The sequence below is a fragment of the Macrosteles quadrilineatus genome, unplaced genomic scaffold (assembly GCF_028750875.1).
Source record: "Macrosteles quadrilineatus isolate MER2022 unplaced genomic scaffold, UCM_ALF_1.0 Scaffold_9__3_contigs__length_116548681, whole genome shotgun sequence".
NCBI lineage: Eukaryota > Metazoa > Arthropoda > Insecta > Hemiptera > Cicadellidae > Macrosteles > Macrosteles quadrilineatus.
This window is the reverse complement of record NW_026542602.1, coordinates 106,796,717-106,818,850: the sequence shown is the minus strand read 5'-3', so window position 1 is coordinate 106,818,850 and position 22,134 is coordinate 106,796,717. Positions and strand designations below refer to the sequence as shown.

Below are 22,134 nucleotides of genomic sequence, written 5' to 3'. Positions count from 1 at the left end.
GTTAAAGGCGGCCGTGATCCACTGCAGTTGCCCGGCCAGTAACCGGTGGCGGACTCCGGTGGCCGCCACCTCAAACTTCTTCTGTTTTTTGGTGACTGGTTGACGTGGTGGCACCTTGGCGCGTTCCCGACCCTACCTAGGAAGATTAACATTGGACGCGTTCGTTCTGGAAACATGACGTACTACCATAGATAAAACATACTATAGTTCGGCCGCTTAGAAAGCGACCTCCTCTAGCATTGGTTTAGCATTAGCGCGCAGGTCGTTTTCTAAGCGGCCGAACTATAGTCTATGGTACTATTATAGCGTCCCAGTATCGTTTCCTGTTTGGTCAGGAGGAACCGATGAGAACCTCTTCTGCGATGGAGTGGGGGATTGTGGGAGAGCCCCTCATGTCGATTTAAGAAGAATTATAAAATAAATTGTATAATCTTTTAATTATTATTTTCTTGGATGTTTAGGGCTACTAATATAATAAAAATCAAAAACATAGTTAACAAAGTACCCTTTTTAAATAATTATTTTATTTATCCTACACGTCACATAGAATGCTGACACCTCTCGTCAGCAGAAAAATCAGCCTCACACCCCATTCCATGACTGAATCATTGAACGTGATGTAGCAATTATTGATATAAAAACTCTGTGATACTCAACAAAAACCAAATAATTAAATTGCAAGATTATGGTGGCTATAGTGGAGTAGCACGTTTCCATTTCCCAATTATGCCAATAGTGGCTATGACTGAAATTACAGAATATTTTAAAATTTATAATAGCACATTAATGTACCTATTCTTAAATACCAGATCGTCACAGGTACACTTAAATGGTGTAGCACTTAGTGCTGGTGTCTAGGACAAATTCCAACACTCATCCCCTCGCCTTCTTGTAAAGTACTTCAAAGCTCATGGTGAAAGAAGACCCTGTGCCATAGGAATTTTCGTACAGCAGTGCTTCCCGTTCGGGCTCTTTCTTGTTCATCACAAGTATATTTCTGGCACAACTACCAGAGCTGAAGGCGTACGGGTTTCCCATAAGTGACCAGTGTGTTTCCTCTGTCTGTACCTCACTTTTCAGTGACCTAGCTTACTTGGAAGATATAACCAATGGGTTTCGGTTTGGGTTTAATCTGCAGTTGCAGTTCAACTCTTACTGTCAATCAATGCGATTGATTGATCGCACTAGAGATCGAAAAACACTTTATAGTAATCATAGATCGTACTGCAATACGAGTTTTCGAAGTATTGATATCGAGATTCGAGAATGGAGGAATGCGTGATTGCGAACTGTAGTAGAGTGTCAGTGTAGTGGTGTAGACTATCCCCAAATCCATCGAATAAAGGATCATTATTCTCATTCTAATCTAATCTAATACTAAAAACATGGCGGCGTCTCATCATTTGACTGCTGCCAAACACCTGGATAAAGGAAATGGTTTGATTTTATATTTGAATAATTATTCTTTTTACGCACAGAAGGTAAGTCAGTGATCTAGAGGTATATTATTGCGATGACTGTTCTGATTATGCCTTTTTAAATAATTGTGTACATATGTTATTGGAATTTGAACTTATACCAGCTGACATCGCATATCCAATCAGCTGATTCATGCAGCAAGAGCAGAGCAGACAGACACGACACGGCTACTTAGGGACTTCTCGACATGTCTTGTCACTTTTCACTTTTATGTCTATCAAATTTTTGCCCATAATCATAATAATAGGTCAAATCTCAGATCAACATAATGAGGTTCTCTGCTCGTTGTTTCAACTTTCTGATTTATTTGTTGAATTGATATACATCATCGCGTAATAAATATAAACTCATGAAGTTATCGCAAAAATATGGCTAGGCTTCATTGGCCTACAAAGTTTGTCACAACCTGAACGTGATCATTTCTTTTTGCTTTTGAATTGGTGTGACTCATGTTCATTTTCCATTTATTTGGCCTAATTAGGCCTATGATTTTGTACACTTCATCTAACAAATCCATTAGATAATGATGTTATTGCATTGGATTTATATTTATTTAGCTTAACTTACCAATTTCATCTGGGAAACAAACCTAAGTTACACTTCTGACTTAAAAGTTATATAAGTGTTTCTATCTCTAACAACCGCTAACTTAATGATAAGTTGCTAAATTTTGTTTCCTCTGGAAAGTGACTAAACAGGGATGAAAACATTGTCCATAGCAGAAATTGATTTAACTTAACCTAATTAGGTTACTCCAACTTAATAAAGGATTCTAGCGTTTGGTTTGACACATAAATATCAAACCAAACACGATGTGAGGTGTTCTTTTCTTAGCTATGGGCGCGCGCACTACTTATTGCTGGAGTTATTGTCAGGTTCACTCCAATTGGGTAGGCCTACTAGGCTGCGACGATGTTTTCTGCACTGGAAAAAATAATATTAAAAGTAAGTGCAGTCGCAACCGTTTGCCGGGAATAGCTCAGCCTACAATGGCTGGGTAAAGTTCCAGGGTCTGCGATAAGGTCAGGGAAACCACTAGGCCAAAAGCCGGGTCTAACCGGTATATAGGACTGGCTCATACACGGGCACTGTGAACAAGTCAAAAACAAGTCACCAAAACAAACGTGCAATAATCACTACCAGGCCTACGCCGATTCTCCACTCTCCTAGAGGGTCGTTGCTGACTACGCAACTCGGGCTTCGTCCTAACTATTCAATAGTTAAGCCCAGAGTGCCTAAAACACGGTGAGTTACACGACGACTTGCCAATAAAAACCACAACGCGTGTTATCACCAGGCGGGGTCTACTAGGCCACTATAATCCAATACACAACTCTAATGCCCAAGCTAAGAATCAAACAGTTCACTCAATAATAATACCAGATAACAATTCAAGTGCACTATAGGTAGAGTGACTACACCACTAGTAGCTGGTCTCAATAAATACCAAGCCAAACAAGCAAAACTAAATGGCAATTGCACTATTAAAATATTGAGCTACTTAGTAGCAGATAAATAAATATTAAATACGTTCCAAACACTAGATAAATATATTATCTGATAGCCGGTACTCCGCTATCCAAGCTACCAAGCTAACGTGTTGGATTACTAAGCAAGCTGTTCAGGTTAAATTAGAATAATCAAATGAATAAACAATAACAACCCTACTACTGCTACTGCTACTACCAACTTTATGTTACTTAGCTGGGCTTCTGTTAATAGGCTAATAATATTAGCTAGAGATATAAAGTCAATGCTACTAGCCTACTGGCCACGTGTTTCCAACTACGCACGCTAAATCGTGCAGCCTAGGTTTGTCGGGCCTCAGAGTTATTAGTAATATAACTAACTCTAGGTACAACGCAAAATAATATCTACTACAGTCAATTAAATTATATTATTTGCGCTCTAGCACCTGCCCAGAACCGTCAGGAATACACTTTAGTATTATTCCTGACTAATATAAATCCTAACTACCGTCAGGCTTTGACCAGCACGGTTACAACTCTAACTCTCTTAAACCAAAATATAATAAAACGTCGTCCACTCACCACAAGTGGGTCACTGTCTCACTACCCAACTTGAATGCCGACACTCACTCCTTGAGCACCAATCTCACACGACACCGATGTCACCAAACAAAAACTCCCACAAACACTCACAAACAAACGCCCCTCGACAAACGCTCGCTCTTCACTGCACGGGATCCACGACTAGAAGGTCTGTCCTAGACTATCCTGAGAAACTAGGATATCCCAGGCTTATCGGCACTGATAAGCCGGGTCAAAGGGCGCTAGCCAGGTTCGCCGCCGCCGCTTGCCTACCTCAACAATCGGTGCGCGGCCAAATAGCAAATATTTACCCCCCTAGGAAAAATAACTCGTTACAGGCTACAATGAATAACATGGGCTGTTCAAATAATAAGGAGGGAATGTTTTGTCTGATACTACTAGGTGAGCACTTAAATGGTCAGACGTAACTTAATCACATTTTTCACTCCGAAACTATGTCCTGCCATCAAGTGTTATTGAGCTGCCCATTGTTGCAATAATTAATTATGTTAACTTGAAAAAGTGCTGCTGTTCAAAATCCTGCTAGTTGTGGGATGCAGTCTATAAACAGCTTCTGTTGGTCAAAAATAAAAAAAAAGCCTGATAAGAGAACGGAACCAACATTCATTCATTTTATAAAATGAAAGTGCTGTCTCAATTAAATTAGTACATTCATTAAATGACTAAAATGAGGTTTATTCGTACATCCGTTCTTATTTTCAAGAAAATACCCCATCTAACATAGCAAAGACCATATATCCATCATTCTGAAATGGGAGTTTTCCCTCAACCACCATACAGTTTAGACCACTTTTTTCCGAGTAACTTTCACTTTATTCTCTAAATGAAGACTTGGTTAACACCACCAGCACTTTGCTAACAATGAAAAGCTCCAGTTGTATGTCTGAAATGGCATAGGTGGCGAAATTCTATGGAAAAGGATGTTCAAAGCTTGTCCACCGCAATGAAGTGCCTTAAATAGTTTGACGACCTACTAGAATTATTTTTGTTCCCCTTTAAAGTACCAAGGCGCCACTCTGCTCTCTCCATGGCTGCGCTCTCTCCCGCACTCCCCCCCCCCTCTCTCACGCGCCTACCCTCTCCTGCTCCTCACCCTCTCCCCTGGTACCACCCACCTCTCCTACACTTCCCCCTCGACGTTTCACGCTCAACACTACGTTGTCTTTATTTATTGTTTACATATTGTTCTTTATTTATTGCCTAACTTTGTCATGGTCATCTTCAAAGACGGGTGGCGGATATATCCGCTGCTTTTCTACTCATCCGCGGACGGGTAGCGGATATATCCGCATATTTAAAAACAAGAAAAAAAAATTATTTTGACAGTATGAAGTGTTCTATTGTGTTTATTTTATGTAACTTGTATAACTAAACACAAATAAGGAAAATTAATCTTGATTTTTTCCCATAACTTTTTCCGGTCTATATCACGATTTCGCCCCACGGACGAAGCCTATTTTTATTTACTTGCCTGCCACCTCTAGAGCTCACAAGAGCTGTGCATAATGTTGTTTTTATCTTCAAAATCTTGAATTGCCACATTGACTGCCTCAGCCTCCTGAAGCGAATCAGCTTTTATGTGCCTACAAACACAAGATCGAGAGAGATGTTTGCCAGACTTCACCACGGTACATTGTATAAACTGAGTAGTACAATTGTCCGTGTCCAACGCCAGGCTAACCTGCTTCCATCCGATGTCGACTGTTTTGGACTACCATCCCCATTATCAAGAGGAAGATGCTGTTGGCCCACCACAGTGCTCTACATTGTTATGAATTTATGCATTTTTATGAATGTTTTCATTGTTGTTTGTTAGCCTTTGCCTCATTGTTATTTTTGTTAAGTTTGTTATGATTATTGTACCTCAACTCTAGTCCTTGCTTGTCATCATTCTATTTATTTCTAGTCATGCCTGTTTTATATGTACACATTATTATTAATATTTAAGTAGTACTAGTCAGCACGTTTTCTAAGCTTGTCTCACTGTATTTAACTAGACGCTTCAGACGCAATTTTGATATTTTGTTAGTATTTATTTTGAGTAAGTAGTATTATTACATTGTATACCTTGTAAAAAAATGGATTTTCCGTCAATAAATAAACAAATAAAATGCTGATAAAAAATTATTTAAGTCTATAATATAATGTAATCTGCATTGTTGTGAGGTAGAATAGAAATAAACTTTTATAAAACTTCATCCTTGTTCTCTCCTAAAAGAAACTGAAATGAGTATCGTTTATTTACATTTTCAGGTCATCATGGCACTTTTGGAAAAAAGATTGCCATTTAAATCCCACGTTATCAATATTGCAAAGGGTGAGCAGTATCAACCTTGGTTTTTAGAAATCAATCCCCGTGGCGAAGTACCAGTGCTTAAGGATGGTATTAAGGTTATTCCAGATTCTGCAAGAATCATTGACTATCTAGAAGACAACTTTAGTAACAATGGTGAGTTAAAAAGTTGTAAATGTACGTATAACATTGTAGCTGCACAGTAGACTGCATTGTACATTTTATCATCACTGTTATATTTTACCATTGACTATTGAATATTTTACTACCTACTTAAACCAAGATGCATATTTTATCTTGAATATAGATTGCAACTTGCTCTAAATAGCTGAGTCCATTTAGGGAGTGATTTACATGAGGATCTGAGCACAGGGTTGGCGGCAGATTCAGGCCTGCCCAAGAACTGCAATTTCTGGTTGTGTTGGAATAAAACCAACCTAGACAAATTTTGGTTGAATCTAGATAATATCTAGATAATATATTATATCACATGATGTGAATTGGATGCTGAGAATTGTGACAGTACATAAGTATTGAGATGTTGCTTCGATAAACAAACCTGATTAAATTTGAAATAATCACCAATATTTTCAGAATTTTTAATTTCAAGAGGCCTTTTGCCAGCTATGCTGGCATCATCAGACACATCATCACAAAGAGCTGGCAAAAGGCCTCTTGAAATTATGAGGCATGTTTTTTTAAGTAAGTACCGTTTTTAAATTTCTCCGTTCCAGCACTGCGATTGGCATTTTTGACATTTGTGCTGTATATGGGCATCTATTGGTAAGCCCTAGCCGGAAATTCGAGAACAATCGGCCGTGTTTACATCCGGTTTCGCGCATTCAAAATGGTGCTCTCGTTGGCCCCACCAACGTTCAAGATGAGTAACGCACTGGGCGGCGTAATTTCTGTCCCCGTACCCAGTGCGTTGCTCATCATGAAAGTTGGTTGGGCCGCCTTTAAATGCCCTTACCTACTTGCGTACCATTCCGTCACTCATCATGTTCTCGCCATACATTTCACTAATCTGTCAATGATTTTCAATGGCTTTCACACCTTCAGCACTTAAAAATCTAATTACAGCGCGCACTTCACAGTCGGCGGCAGTCTCAATTGGTAGCACCATTTTGAATGCTCGAAACTGGATGTAAACACGGCCGATTGTTCTCAAATTTCCGGCTAGGGCTTACCAATAAATGCCCATGCACAGCGCAAATGTCGAAAATACCAATCGCAGCGTTGGAACAAAGAAATTTAAAAACGATACTTATTTAAAAAACATGCCTCGTAAAAATTCTGAAAATATTGGTGAAGTTTTTATTTCAAATTAATATTCATTCCGATATTACCAGTTCTTCTTGAAGATTTAAGAAACCTGATTAAATTTTGAACTGTATGAGTTGTTTTGTTAATAACACCAAATTTTTATGAGATTTAAAGCAGCTGAGGGCTTGCATACTGTATGATTTTAGTCTATTGCAACATTACACTGTACTGATCAAAACTTGATACCGGTACTTGTCCTAGGAGATACTCGACTGATACCTCTAGATCTGGGAGCAGAGACTCGTCAAAAAGTCATTCACTTCCGCAACATCATAGACCCTGTGCCTGCCAACGTAGTGACAATCGGGTCGTTCTACCATCCCAAGTTTGTTGGGAAACCAAAGGCTCCTTTTATTGGTCCAGTGCGGAAAGTTCTGAAAGGTTAGTAGCTTTTAAAATTTCTTGCAGAACTAAATGGTAAGGAAAAATTTAGTGGGTGCTAGATCCCCAGATAGTATTGGGTTTTTATAGTTTTGTGCCCATAAAAATTACGTAGCCGCACTGGGTGGCTCAAAAGTTTATAACAAGCCAAGAGATGTGGGTTGAGTTGACTATCAATGACCAAGGGATTTAAAAATTATCCAGGCAGTTTCTCAAGATGCTTTAAAGAGCCAGAACCTGTCAAACTTTGGCCAAAACCAAAACTTTGGATGAGAAGTTGAAAAATGCATTATTTAATCATTTAATTTAAGTGTAATCTATAAATTTGGCAAATTTTAAATTGTTGGATAGGTACACATATTGTTTAAGGAACATAATCATTTTGTTATTTAGTTTTGTTATATATTATGAATATTGTAAATAATTTATCTATAATTATGATGTGATCATGTAATCATTGAGTGCCTACAGTACTCACATTAATGGGTTGATTTACTTTAAAGTTAAGAACCCATGAATAATGTTCCCAAATTTTTATTTTAGCAAATTTCCCTTTTAGTGAATAAGCTTATTCCTGCAGTTCTCATGATAAGACAGGACCCATTTACTTTTTTGTTTTGACTTTTGATGTCCGTAGAGGCCTTAAACAATTTCTACTAAAAACCATCTGAATATGATGAAATTGGGACTTGTAAACCTGTGTTTGTTTGTAAACTAGCTTGATTGTACTATGGGAATGGGGTTTATTGGGTAAAAATTCGGTTTTCCCATTTTTTATCCGCAAAACATTAAATTCCACAACCGTATTTCTTCCCAAACCAGATTGTAGAGCTTAAACTAAACTTAAGTAATTGAATAATTGTTGTACATTTAAAATGCTTGAAGAGAAAATATTTTTAAAACTGCAACTTATAAATGTTATTCTTACAGAAAATAAGTAAACTGTTGTAGGTTGCAGGATTATGGATATATTTTGATGAAAATTTGCAAATGTTTGTATTTTGTTCCAAGCTATTAATATTTCCCTAAAACACAATTAATTACATTCCCTGTAGCAGCACACCAAATTACCAATTGTTAAACCTAATTATTAATAAGGAATGAATCTGACATGTACCGGTACAAGAATATAATTGAGTAAAAGCCAATCAGGCAAACTGAAATTGGTTGAGTCTGCTGGTTTGCTGCCTACTTCAGCGGGGTTTAATTACATATTCATGCCACAAGAATGATAAAGTTGATTCTGAAGTTGTGTAGTAAAAAAACACACATAATAATCTTCTACTATCATAGAGATGACAAAACTTTTTCATCACTCTGTATTTGAAAAAAGACCATTTCCATACAGCTGAGATCTTTGAAAATCGTCAATTTGCATTGATACACCAAAAACAAATAGTGATCAGCTGACTTTTCCTGGGATATAAACATTACTTTTGCTACACAAACAATACTTTACCTGACATCAACAAAGTTACAACTGAAGTTTCCAGTTAGCTCAAAAGGAGTATGAAATAGTTATTTTTTCATCGCAATAAAAAGTATCATTCAATACTCGTCACGAAAGTCCCATTTCGGGGCTCAATAGTGTTTCCCATGCGAGTCCTCGACTCGTATGTAAAACTAAACAATATCTCACTAGAAAAGGGGTTACTTTTGTGACTAGTAGTGAAATATACTATTGTTTTACAGCTGCTGAAAACAAGAATGCATCCAACCTTAGAGCTCTTGCAGAAAAGTATCCAAAAATCAGACAGATTCTCCTGGAAAAGGCCGATTTGCAAGAAAAGAAACACCAGATCATCACTGATGAAGCGGCTTATGTTAAACTTCTAGACCAAGTTGATTCTGCTCTTCTGGAAGTGGAGAAAGAACTTTCATCTCGTAACGGTATGTATATCTTATCCCGGTATTTTTTCCAAGGAAATTTGTATACTTCTCAAAGTATTTAGAAATGTTTCGATAACTTTTCAGTTTAAGAACTGGTAGGCAGTGCCAAAGCAGAACGTTTTTAAGCTTTCTACAACACACTTGGAATGGAAAAATAAAAAAATTTCTGTGCGCTTACGCGTTTATGCAGTGGTGTTGCGTGTAAATTAACCGTGTGTGTGATAGTTGTAATGAATATTTGGAAATAAATAAGTTTTCAAGCGCCCGTATCCATTTGAATATCACCTTGAATCGCTACAGTAATTCGGTTATTCTATGCGTTCTTACTCACGATCGATGCACCGAATATTGACGTCGCAGCTTTTGTTTATGTAATACATAACGTTTTGTAGCGTCACTGTTTGTAGAACGGAGAATTTTTCTGCAGAAAATAAAGTTGTAGACTTTCTACAGAAATATTATCTTTAAAAAAACAATTGTATCAACTTGTTATGTACCATTTTCTGCAGAAACTTATACAGGTTAAGTGTAAGAAAGTACCATGTGGCCCTAACTTTGCCTTTGAAAATAGGTAACTTTCCATTAAAAACAAAATGGGGGGGGGGGGCAGGCTGGGCTTTCTGCAGCCCTTGCCGTCTTTCTGGGACAATGTCGCACTGTCGCCCCTAGTTCTACTTTGGGGGTAGGCAGTGTTAAATATCTACTTTGTTTTTACCTGTGACTACTGGTAGAACTAGACATCCATTATTAGACAACAAGTTTTAAGAGGAAAATGAACTTAAATGAAGTTAAATTGAGTAGCCGAAAGGGTGCATTGATGTCGACTAAATTTTTTTTAATACACGACTTTTTAACACAAAATTAAAATTACCACTTATTTTATTCAAACTACAGTAACTTAGAACATGTTACATAAACTGACAGTACCAGTACCTAACAAAAACTGAGAGTGCTAAACCTTCCCGAACTATAGGCAGATATATCCGCTATCATTTTGTGTATTGCGGACGGTAGGCGGATATATCCGCCGATTATTACGACATCTATTGTTATAGTTGATTATATATAACAACAACAACATTAATCATCGTAAAAACGGTATCGGTAAAAACCGATATAAGATATAATTATTGTATCGATGTTCTAGAAATGTTTTTCCTAATTGTTAAAAAAATTATTATGAACAAAAGTGCTGCATTGGCCAACTATTTACATCATTTTATAAATGACAGATGTAAATAAACGGTATCAGCAATCTGACACATACTTTCTTCCATAAGCTCGTCAACAACCTTTATCATGGGTAAGGTGAGAGTAAATATGTTGTTTTATAGTTAAAAACTACATAAGTTGCAATAACTTTTGAACACCGCAATTGTTACAGCAATGGGGTGTTGTACTATTTTTTTAGAATTATAAGAACCATAACATATTAATTTGGATCAAAACCAGCTTTTCTCCAAAAACCAAATTTTTTGTTATTTTATGGGGTTTTTATGGGAAAATAACATAATTTACAATAACTTTTTAACCGTAATTTTTACAGAAATGGCGGTTGTACCATTTTTTTTTCTGAATTTAAAGGGCTACAACATACTAAATTTTTATCAAAATCGTTCGGGCTATTTTTGAGAAAATCCTTTTTTCCCGTTATTTTATGGTGTTTTATGGGAAAATTCCCATTAAAATCAAAATTTCAAAAAAATTTAAAAAAATGCCTGGAGATACCATGGATTAGAACCTACATACCAAATTTTATCGAAATCGGACCACAGGTGTAGTCCCTAGCTCTGTACACATCCAGACACACAGACATCACTTCGAAAACCCCTTTTTTGTGCCCAGGGAGGCCCAAAACGAATATATCCACTCAAAACTGAAACTCGAAAATGTTGACGAAAACAATACTTTCTCCACATACCCATACTTTCATACTGTTCTCCAAACAGGCGGACTTTGGTGTATATACACTTATATACATTTAACATTTTGATAGGTTGCTATATTTTGTATGGTATAGGGGGAGAAAGTAAAAAGATTTTTTTCGTTTTTTTTAATACATATTATAGGCCGTCCGGGAAGGGTTCATAGAATTTAGACAGTATCACACTGTGTGAGTAAGCTCGTTTAACATGTTCATTTTAAATGAAAAATTGGCTACAGCTTGGCCATACATGTAAACACAGCTGGCCATCTACTTCAGTACGTTATCCTTAACACGTCCGCTACCGATCGCCACATATTCACGACGCTGCGGTCATTGCCACGGCCCGAGGTATACATTATAATAATACACATAGACCGGGTATTACTTGGTTAACAGTACACGCAGACCACGGGCCAGTGATGCGGCAAGGTAAAAAACAGTTTTGCCAACTATAATAGGACGTCAATAATCATCATATCCACAGACCAAGTGACACACATATGCGACAGACATCCCTGTAGACCACTGCAGGCAATTCAGGGCCTTCAAATGGACAATAAATATTCTTGATTCTTGACCGTTAAAAATATATAAGCTTTTTAATAACATTGGGACACCGACGCAATTATGGGACGGCAGTCCGTATGAATGGAAAATTTAGTACTATTGTGGTAGCAAACGTGTTAAATGCACAAAAACAAACCCATAACCTAAATTTTCAGCTTCTTAGCCTACTTTTATTTACTAAGATACGGTATATTTTTTACAGAAAACGACCCTCGATGGTTATGCAGTGAGGGATTCACTGTCGCTGATATTAGCCTCACCATTCTTCTGGACAGACTGTACCTACTGGGGTTAGAAGACAGGTTCTGGTCAGGCGGTAAAAAACCAGGGATATCACGGTATTATGCAAGAGTGTGCCAAAGAGACTCGTACAAACAAACCGTCCCATCCGGGATGACTCATCTCAAGACGTTCTTAGAGATGCAGTCAGGCCTAGTCATCGGAACTGTCATATTCACAGCCATAGCTGTCATCATAGGAGGGTTCCTCTTTCTCAAGAAGAAATGAGTTTTGCTCAACCAGATCTCTTGCTGGTCCATTCCAGTAGGAGATGCTGTACTTAGACTGAATTTGTCATGTTTCATTTTTACAAATAAAATAATTTAAAGTTTTTATCTGCGAGGTCTTACTGTTACCTTTTTTGGCTCTTTGCTTGAAAGTGTTTAGCAGGAAGTACCGGTACGTCTGAGTAATGATACTATTACTAGTTTTGTGCTGTATGTTTTTGTAAAAAGCACTTTAAAAAGAATTCATCCATATAAGTTCCGAATTAGACGTTTCATATTAGAACTGTTCGTAAAACTCCAATTTAGAAAACCATTTTTAAGTGCAAACATCTAAGCCGGGGAAAAATTTATATTTTTTAATTTCTTTTTACAGACAACTCATGAAAGAGAATAAGGTATTGAAAATTGAGGCAGTCACTTCAGTGGCCTCTGCGTCTTTTTCACATATAGATGGTAACAGTCTAATTGAGTCTACAGTTGTAGCAACTTAGCACATCACTATGTCATTGTATTACTGCTAAATTATTTATACATAGCCTATTAAACTCTGCACTGCTAACTTCTGGTGCACGAGCTAACTAAAAACTTTGCATTAAATTTTAAGACATAGGTGTCAGGTTGCTGTAGGATTTTTCACCCCTATACAGCCTGATTTAAAGTACATAAAATTGTAAAGGGATGATAGCTTCTTGGCTTTAGCTCTCAAGGTCTTAGCATGTGTTAGTTTTCAATTGTAATTAGCACACTCATTAGCACTTCATTAAGATATAAAATTGTTTGTGATTCTGAATAGGGGTTTCCATAAAAGATTAGTCAAATACTATAATCAACCAAAGCTGGTGTTCTGTTTGTTTTACTTGCATTGGAATAACTGATTATAAGTCACTGAAAATTTTCACATTTTACATCAACTCAAGAATGTGTACTCAAACTCTCATTGAAAGCTATAAATATTCTAAGTATGAAATTTGTGTCTGCTTATTCAAAATTTAAAATGTTTTAAAATCAACGAAGGATTTAATTTTCTAACTGAAGTCAATAAAGTAGGCCTACATCACTCAACTAAAGGAAGATTAAGTAGAAAAATCTGTTCAGTAAAAACTTGTAATGTAACAAACCATAAACACCAAAACATTAACAAAATGTATATCTTATCAGAGATACAAAATCACTGTTTCACTTAAATGACAAAACTTACTAAATAAATTAAAAGCACTGAGGTATTTCAAACAAGAATGTTCAGCAAGAGTATACATACACTTATATTTATTACAAAATATCTCCAAAAAATATAGTTTATCATAACAAAATCATTTAGGCAAAAATTTAAAATTCTACTCACAAAAATTCCAAAACATTTTAAATTAGATAGTCTATTAAAGTTTTTAGAAAAATACAAAATAGGCTATATTAATTTATGTACAATTTGAGTGCAAAAGGTTAAGGCTGTAAATTGTCAGATAAAACACTGTGCACAACATTCCAAGAACAAGACAATGTCACTTAAATACAATTACATTAAAATGCAAGATGCTATTTACACAAGACATTTGTATTGAAAAAATAATAATTTGTTTTTTAACAGCACAGGTTAGGCTACTATAACAATTAATTACATGTATTTATTTATTTATTTGTGCAATAATCATGATCTAACATTTTGTACTTAATTTCTTTGATTATTTCTACAATTAAAACCAAATAGAGCTTTGGTTATAAGATGAGAAAAAGAGATTAGTTAATAAAAGATGCAAGATGGCGAGGCCTTACCTACATTTAAGTAGCATACCAAAGACTTAATTATGAGCATCTGATGCAAAATTGGTAAACTTTCTGCAGTTTATCTATAACTTTGTCGATAAAAACTGTACATTGATGACACATCACCTTAAATCTAAATAGGGTAGGACCTATTTGCTTTGTTACTTCTAAATTTGTATATTTTCTTAATTGAGTAGATGAGAATTTTGTAGTTGTTACAGGTGATTTGGTTCAAATGTCATCTAAATAATAGCCATATTATTAAAAGAATCCGGTCAACTTTAGGAAATTTAATGGCTTGATGTTTGTATACAGTAAAACTGCCTTAAAGTAAGAAAATATATAGGCTACTTTCATTGGATTTCAAAGATTAATAGACCATGCTGCAATTTACAGAACCCACTTATTTATGGGGATATTTATGGCTTGAAGGATATGTCTAGTTAATTTAGTAACAAATGAAGGCTTAAACTTATCATAATGACCGAGCTGATTCCCTGCACTAAGAGTTTAAATTCCTTAAGAATAAGTTAACGTGAACTTATTTTCGATTCAAAGTAAACAGTAGGCCTAAACGTTAACTTACTGCCGTTATGATATATTTGTTCAAAACTTCTCCTAAACAAATGGTGTTGGAAAAGACCCTTCATTCCCAAATCCAGATTTCTATTAGGCTGGATTATTATGAAACAAATGCAAAATATTACAATTTAACGATCTTAGTGGTAAACAAAGATTATGGTTACCAGGAGGTCTGCAAGAAACACTCCACAGATAATCTTTTTGTAGGCATTATTCATTATATTCATAAAAGTCTATATAAGTACATGTTAGGTAATGGAGGTTGTTTTACTTAAAAATGTAGGCCTAATTGTCTTAGGTGTAATAAAATGGCAAGAATGGCTTATAGTTAAGTGTTAAGGCATTTCAAATTTGAGATAATTTATATGTATATATATTTTTCTTTTTGAAAGCCTAACAACTAGCTCAAATCTAAGTTGTGTTGGCTAGTAATTGCAGTAGCCTACATACTTTCAAAAACCCAGCCAAAATTATTGTACTATTTTGGCTGATATAGTGTAAACATGCTCACAAGAAAATAAGTAGGGGGGTAATTTGTCATAAAAAGTCATTTTAATTTTTAACTAAGTTAGGGCCTACACTAAGTAAAAAAAAGTTAAGTGTCGTGAAAAAGTCTCATTTTATTAGGCTAATTTTTTTGCCTGTGTCAATGCCTGTGAAGTGAATTCAGGCTTTTAAGGGAAACCAGTCCACCACAAGTTCTTTGGATGGGCCGAGAATTAAACCCGTCCCTCCTGCATCAAAGTCCGAGATGCTAACCATAAGACTACACACCCATTGTTTTTTTTAAAGCTATACATAGACTTAGATAATGATTTAGTAACACAGACCTATTTATTAGCTTAGAAGTAAACAATAAATGTAATAGAATATTGAATAACGGTACTTTAGTACTATTTGAATGGGAAAAAAACTGGGTGGAGCGAATATTGCTTTCTTCAAAACTAAACATGTATGCCTATATCAAATAACCATTACATAAAATCACTTGAACCAAATCAACAACTTATTAGAATTTAATCTTTAATAGGCCTACTATAAATTATAAAAGGTACACAAACCGATTAACTTAAAGCTAGACTTTCCAGAAAAGAGAGCATGGCCTTAAATCACAAATAACCAGTTCATGATTGACTCGACAATCCTAAACCATTATCATTTCCAAGCATTTCACTCTTTTCTGGAGGCATCTCATTTCTCAGACCATATAATGGCATTCCCATGAATCTTGGAAGTTGTCCCTTATCAACGGATCTTTTCTTGATCAAAGGAACTTCTTTAGTCGATTTAGCATCTCTGTATTTAAAAGCACCCTCACCAGGCATATATGGTAGGAAACCTTTGGTAGGATACCAAAAGTTATATGTGAAATACCATATGAGAATGGCAATACAACCACTTATGAACTTCTCAACCATGCTATGAAAATACAGCATCGTACTTAAAAGCATTACATCCCATAAAATTGTGATTGAAGTCATAGCTATAAAGAGTCCTCTTACATAAGGAGAATACTTCTCATAGTTAAATTTAAGAGTGTCCAAATCTGCTGTGTTCAGGTTTCGTAGAGGATTTGAGCTTACCTCCTTGATAGTGAGAGTGCGACTGTATTCTTCATTTCTAAGCATGTCTTCAATGCCATCCCACCCAATAATCGCTCTTGCTTCTTCGATTAATGTGAGGCTACTATGGATAAGGATGAAAGTGTGTCCAGATATGTCAAATCCTTGCCAAAAAAGTCCTTTCTCCAAACAGGCGGACTTTGTTTGAAACCTATCTCCCCTGGCGTTGCACCTCCCAACAATGCTTTCAATGTAGGCAAACAGATGAACCCAAAAAAACCAATTGAAAGTGGCTACTCCTAATCGTATTAAGTGTTTCAGTATCTTGTCTTTGCGGCCACAACAATAAGTTGAACTTGTAAGGACCACAAATGGCACAGATAAAACTAGAGTCCATCCCCAAGCAATCTTCACGAAATAAACATTAAACATATTATCCTTTCTGGCAAAGTACGTCTTAGGAAAGGGCAGAACATCGGCAAGAAGTGAAATAACAAATAAGCTAGCTAAATAGATTGCAACCTTTAACCTAGTGTCCATGAACATTATTTTACGACAGACGTGTAATATCATCATAAGGATCACCTTGGACACAGACGAAGGCTCCGGAAGTGGTTTTGTTCCTTTTGTTTCCCATTTTGAATTTTCTGAAACATTAGGACGAAAATTTAATTTAGATTGTGGAGGTGAATGTAATGGTCTTCGTTTTGTCGCCATGATGTGTCAGCTGTTTTGATATTTGCTTAGCTTCTGCTTGTAAGTAAACATTACCATTCTGCTATGCAATTCAGCGAGAAAAAACTCCAAGGAGTAGAGTCGAGATGAAGTTCAATTTGATCATCGATTAAAGTTTATCGTACCAACGAGTGTGTAAGCATGGCCACCTTTAACTACAGGCCGCGACCTGGTAAAATTGGCAACGTCGCAAGTGGTGTTGTTCAGTGACAGATGTCCCATAAGATAACATGGCAGACAGATAGGTGACATCAGCCACGACCGCCTATAACTATCAGCTCATTAATTCGCACTTTATTTATTTAATTTAAATTTATGGACATCCCATGTAGCACAGATGGTTGGGCCAACGTTGGTAAATTGTGGAGCCACACAGTTGGCCAACGGTAGAAATGTCACCTCTTTAAACTGTTTTCCAGCCAACCATTGTCCAACCGTTTTATTTCACACAAAATAATAAAGATTTAGTACGAAAAGCATAATTATTAGTTGAGTAAATTGATTAAATAGGTCATAAAAACAAATTTTGAAAAAAAACTAGAACAAAATTTTTTTGGCCCAGACGGGTCTCGAACCCGGGTCCTTCGACTTATGAGCCTCTTACTTTACCACTGAGCTATCTGTGATTGCTGATATAGAGAGTTTTCAAGTGGTGAAAGAGTAGCCGACAGTTTCAATGGTCGCAATACTTCAAACATTTTTGATACTACACAGTGATTCTGTTAATCTGTTAAGGCATCATAAGTAGTTTTTTTTTTTTGGAGTTAGAGAGGATACTGGTATTTGAATTATTAATTAATTACCGTTAGATTGTTAATGCTATTATAATTGCCTGTTATATGATTAATTACTCTTTCCCCTTAAATTGTTGCAAATAAGTTAAAGAATATTAATTTAAAAAATATTTGCATTATTAAAATTCATTGTTGTAGCGCCGGAACTGTAATATATAAAATATCTGGTTTTACAATACCTTTATCAGTTCCAAAAACTTTTGGAAACTTTTGGAACTGATAAAGGTATTGTAAAACCAGATATTTTATTATAATTATGTTGTGAAAGCTAGACCCAATGAAAGTCGTGTAAACTCAACTATGGACCATTGTTGGTCCAACAAAAGTATCTTTTGTTGGTCCAACGGAGTGAAAAACGGTTGGACAACGGTTGGCTTGATGTATGATACCCAGCAATGCATATTAATGTATTTCATTAACAATGAACCAATGTTGGTCCACAGTTGTAAATATTGGTTGGCCCAACTACGAGATATACAGTTGGACAACGGTTGGTTGGTTGTGGAAGCTCCAACCAACCATCGACCAACTGTCCCACAGTTGGCCAACGTTGGCCCAACCATCTGTGCTACATATGTAAATTGGTTAAAATATTGAAAATAAAACATACAGAATTGAAAACCGAAAAAATATCAATTAAAAATCTATATCTGTACATTTTTAAACGGAGTCAATATTGTCATAGCCCAGGAACCAATCTTTCGTAAATACACGAATACAATTAGCTGCTTTTAAACAAAACAGCTGTTAGAACACCATTTGCGACGTTTCCACTTCGAAGGCCGCGGCCTGGAGTTAAGAGGGTTCCCTACCCCAGCCGAAAAACGTCAGAAAACCGCTTCGCGCGGTATCATATAGCGATTCTAGTTTTAACATTTAAATTGTGAACCAAACACCATTTTGTACATAAAGAGTGGTTCTACTAAGTTTGCTTTTTAAAAAATGTCTATGCTTACGTAATCAAGGGCAACGACTTGTCAAAGTTAGTGAACTTTACAGTTAAAGTTAACTAACTTTGACAAGTCGTTGCCCTTGATTGCGTAAGCATAGACATTTTTTAAAAAGCAAACTTAGTAGAACCACTCTTTGTGTACAAAATGGTGTTTGGTTCACAATTTAAATGTTAAAACTAGAATCGCTATGATACCGCGCGAAGCGGTTTTCTGACGTTTTTTCGGCGGGGGTAGGGAACCCTCAGGCGGCCGTGCTGTAAGGCACACCTTTGTTATGGCAAAGGTTATGAGGCCGCGGCCTTCGAAGTGGCGACGTCGCAAGTAGGGTTGTAACAGCTTTTGTTTTGTTTGGAAGCAGCTATGGTATTTTTGTGTATTTACGAAAGCTTGGTTACTCTATGAAAATATTGACTCCACTTAAAATGACGTACTGGGCTCCAATGGAGCCAGACCGGGCCTGTGTACTGATATAGATTTTCAATTCATATATTGTTTTGGTTTTCAATTCTGAATGTTTTATTTTCAATATTTTAATAAATTTATGTTCATAAATTTAAATCAATAAAGTGCGAATTAATAAGCTGATGTCACCTGTCTGCCATATTATCTTGTGGGACGTATGACACTTAAACATCGATCTCTATTATTGCACTTAACAACCCTAATTGCGACGTTGCCGTTGCCAATTCTACCAGGCGCCGCGTTCTGGAGTTAAAGGCAGCCGTGGGTTATGGCAACATATCAATAAATTATACACTAATATATTAATTAATACAGATTATTTATATTTTATCTTATGTTGGCTCCATGGTGGAAGGAAAAACATGTTTTAGCGAATTTCCCATATATACAGGATGAGTTTTAATTGTCCCCCCCACTTTTTTCTTCATTTTTTCAAATATCAATCCCAGACCACTTCCAACCATTGTTGGGTAGTAAGTACTTCATTTTGACAAGGTGGTCATTTCCGGCTGCCATCTTGGATCCGCCAAATTGGATGCAAAATATTTTTTTCAAATGTAAATGTGGGGTTGTGACCCATTATTTCAAACTGGATTTTTACCCTGATTACAATGCAGCAAACCGTTTTTAAAAATCTTGATTCATACCAAAGTTATGAGGACTTTTTAACACTATTTTTTTAGCCCATTTTAACATTGTGCATTTACAAACTAAGACCATAATCTCAAAATAGTGCTAGATAAAGATAAATATACACTACCAGTTATTGTAAACCTATTTTCACTTATTTATGACTGATGTATTTTTTTCGGCCGCCATCTTGGATCCGCCACTTTGAAATGGGATAAATTATTTTAAATATGAAGGGTGTGTTGTGACCCATCATTTTGGATTACTTTTTTAAGCTGAACTCAATTCGATGATCTATTTTTCATTTTCATATTTTGATTTTGAAATATTAACATTTTTAACAAAAATATTGCAATGAAACATGAATAAATAAAACTTGATTACGAAAAATAGATTGCGGCATTGAGTTTAGCTTAAAAAAGTAGTTCGAAATGAGGGTCACAACACACCCTTCATATTTAAAATAATTTATCCCATTTCAAAATGGCGGATCCAAGATGGCGGCCCAAAAAAATTCATCAGTCATAAATAAGTGAAAATCCGTCGACAATGAATGGTGGTGTATGCTTATCTTTATCTAATACTATTTTGAGATTATGGTCTTAGTTTGTAAATGCACAATGTTAAAATGGGCTAAAAATAAAGTTTTAAATAGTCCTCATAACTTGGGTATGAATCAAGATTTTTAAAAACGGTTTGCTGCATTGTAATCAGGGTAAAAATACAGTTTGAAATAATGGGTCACAACTCCACCTTTACATTTGAAAAAAATATTTTGCATCCAATATGGCGGATCCAAGATGGCGGCCGGAAATGACCACCTTATCAAAATGAAGTACTTGCTACCCAACAATGTTTGGAAGTGGTCTGGGATTGATATTTGAAAAAATGTAGAAAAAAGTTGGGGGGGGGGGACAATTAAAACTCACCCTGTATAGGGAATAAGCTATTACACTGTAGTACTCATGGTAAGACCTGGATAAAGGACCGATTTACTTTTTCGTTTTGAGGTCCCTTGAGGTCAAAAACACCATCCGTTCAAATTCATATATTTAAATTTTAAGTGCAAAATGGATGGATTGTAAAAATGAAAAATCTATATTTTTATTTGAATGAGTGTGAAAACCAATCCACTAACCACGGTTGAGTTCTTAGGTGTTTTGTACAAAACTATCAGTTCTTTTGAGGATTTGAGGTCAACTAACTAAGCACACTCTGCCATGTTATCCTTATAGATAGATATGTATTTAAAAGCTGTATATTTTACTGTCTTGTGAATCACTTTCTAAATATTTTAAAAACCTTTTGTATATAGTTGATCTGTATTTAAAAGTTAGTTTTAAATAGATTTTTAGTTCTTGGTCTATTTTATGAAAGATTAAACTATAATAGGGGAATAATTTGGCAACTGTTGCGACTTGTTACATGCTTTATTTAGGGAAGTGAATATACTAATGACACAAGGTGTTTAGTCTCCAAAATCCTAATGCCTTTCTGGTACAAAAACCTCTTAACAAACACAAGATAAATTAGAAAATTACCTCCTTCTTCTGAACTGTCTTCGTCTTCATAAAATTTGATCTTGGAGTAAGCGGCTGCCTGTTGAGGAATCTGGTGCAAAGCAGCTTTGAGCTGTGATGGATCTACGACGACAATCACAAACATGTTCTGTCCATTTTGGGACTGCAAGGTGACAAAGTCCTCCCCCATCTTCCACTGTTCCACCCTGGTCTGTCTACAGACAGCGAAAAGAAGATGAAGACAACAATGTGGATGTCTCACCGAAACAGCTGTGAGAGTGGGCCAAGAATAGTAAGAGTTTTATAAACTCTAGATAATCTGGGGAGATAGAAATGGTATCTTTTCTAGAAGATATGCTGCTGATTGTCTAGAACTAATTGTATGCTTGTTTGATAATCATATCTCCTTTGTTTTGGAAATAATAAAGCAAGCATATTAAAAATGATTATGTTTTTATATGACTTAATTGAGCGGAGCAAGCGAAGCTCTTATACGTTGACTCTTATGCATTTCATAATAGCAAACTTCTCATAGACGGCTGAAGCAATTGTTTTCAAATTTTGCATGGTGATAAATACCACATCGGTGAGTGCCAACATATATATATATGTATGGCATCAAACAAATATCTTAGGAATCCGCCACACGGGCCCTCAAAGTTTCAATGTAATCCTTATGGAAGCAGTATTTGAC

At 35.9% G+C, this 22,134-nt stretch overlaps 2 protein-coding genes across 2 annotated transcripts; one reads left to right on the top strand and one right to left on the bottom strand.

Annotated features, from left to right (window-relative positions):
* The first annotated feature begins 1,323 nt into the window (after nt 1-1,323).
* LOC129003035 (ganglioside-induced differentiation-associated protein 1-like) lies at nt 1,324-12,549 on the top strand. The gene is made up of 5 exons (XM_054431238.1): nt 1,324-1,481; nt 5,805-6,000; nt 7,372-7,551; nt 9,244-9,441; nt 12,138-12,549. The coding sequence occupies exons 1-5, from the start codon at nt 1,386-1,388 to the stop codon at nt 12,440-12,442; spliced, it is 975 nt and encodes a 324-aa protein (XP_054287213.1). The 5' UTR covers nt 1,324-1,385; the 3' UTR covers nt 12,443-12,549.
* Nucleotides 12,550-13,536: 987 nt separating this feature from the next.
* LOC129003230 (acyl-coenzyme A diphosphatase FITM2-like) lies at nt 13,537-21,694 on the bottom strand. The gene is made up of 2 exons (XM_054431522.1): nt 21,462-21,694; nt 13,537-16,993 (listed from the first exon to the last, which is right to left on the bottom strand). Exons 1-2 carry the CDS (start codon nt 21,628-21,630, stop codon nt 15,909-15,911), a joined length of 1,254 nt encoding a protein of 417 aa, XP_054287497.1. The 5' UTR covers nt 21,631-21,694; the 3' UTR covers nt 13,537-15,908.
* Nucleotides 21,695-22,134: the final 440 nt, after the last annotated feature.

What these genes read in the sequence shown, in the direction of transcription:
- LOC129003230 (XM_054431522.1), bottom strand. Translation starts at nt 21,630, where the DNA reads ATGGGGGAGGACTTTGTCACCTTGCAGTCCCAAAATGGACAGAACATG. An exon ending in AGACAGTTCAGAAGAAGGAG is followed by an intron (nt 16,994 to 21,461) that starts GTAATTTTCTAA and finishes CTAATGTTTCAG; the next exon opens with AAAATTCAAAATGGGAAACA.
- LOC129003035 (XM_054431238.1), top strand. Translation starts at nt 1,386, where the DNA reads ATGGCGGCGTCTCATCATTTGACTGCTGCCAAACACCTGGATAAAGGA. An exon ending in AGTGCGGAAAGTTCTGAAAG is followed by an intron (nt 7,552 to 9,243) that starts GTTAGTAGCTTT and finishes ATTGTTTTACAG; the next exon opens with CTGCTGAAAACAAGAATGCA. An exon ending in AGAACTTTCATCTCGTAACG is followed by an intron (nt 9,442 to 12,137) that starts GTATGTATATCT and finishes TATTTTTTACAG; the next exon opens with AAAACGACCCTCGATGGTTA.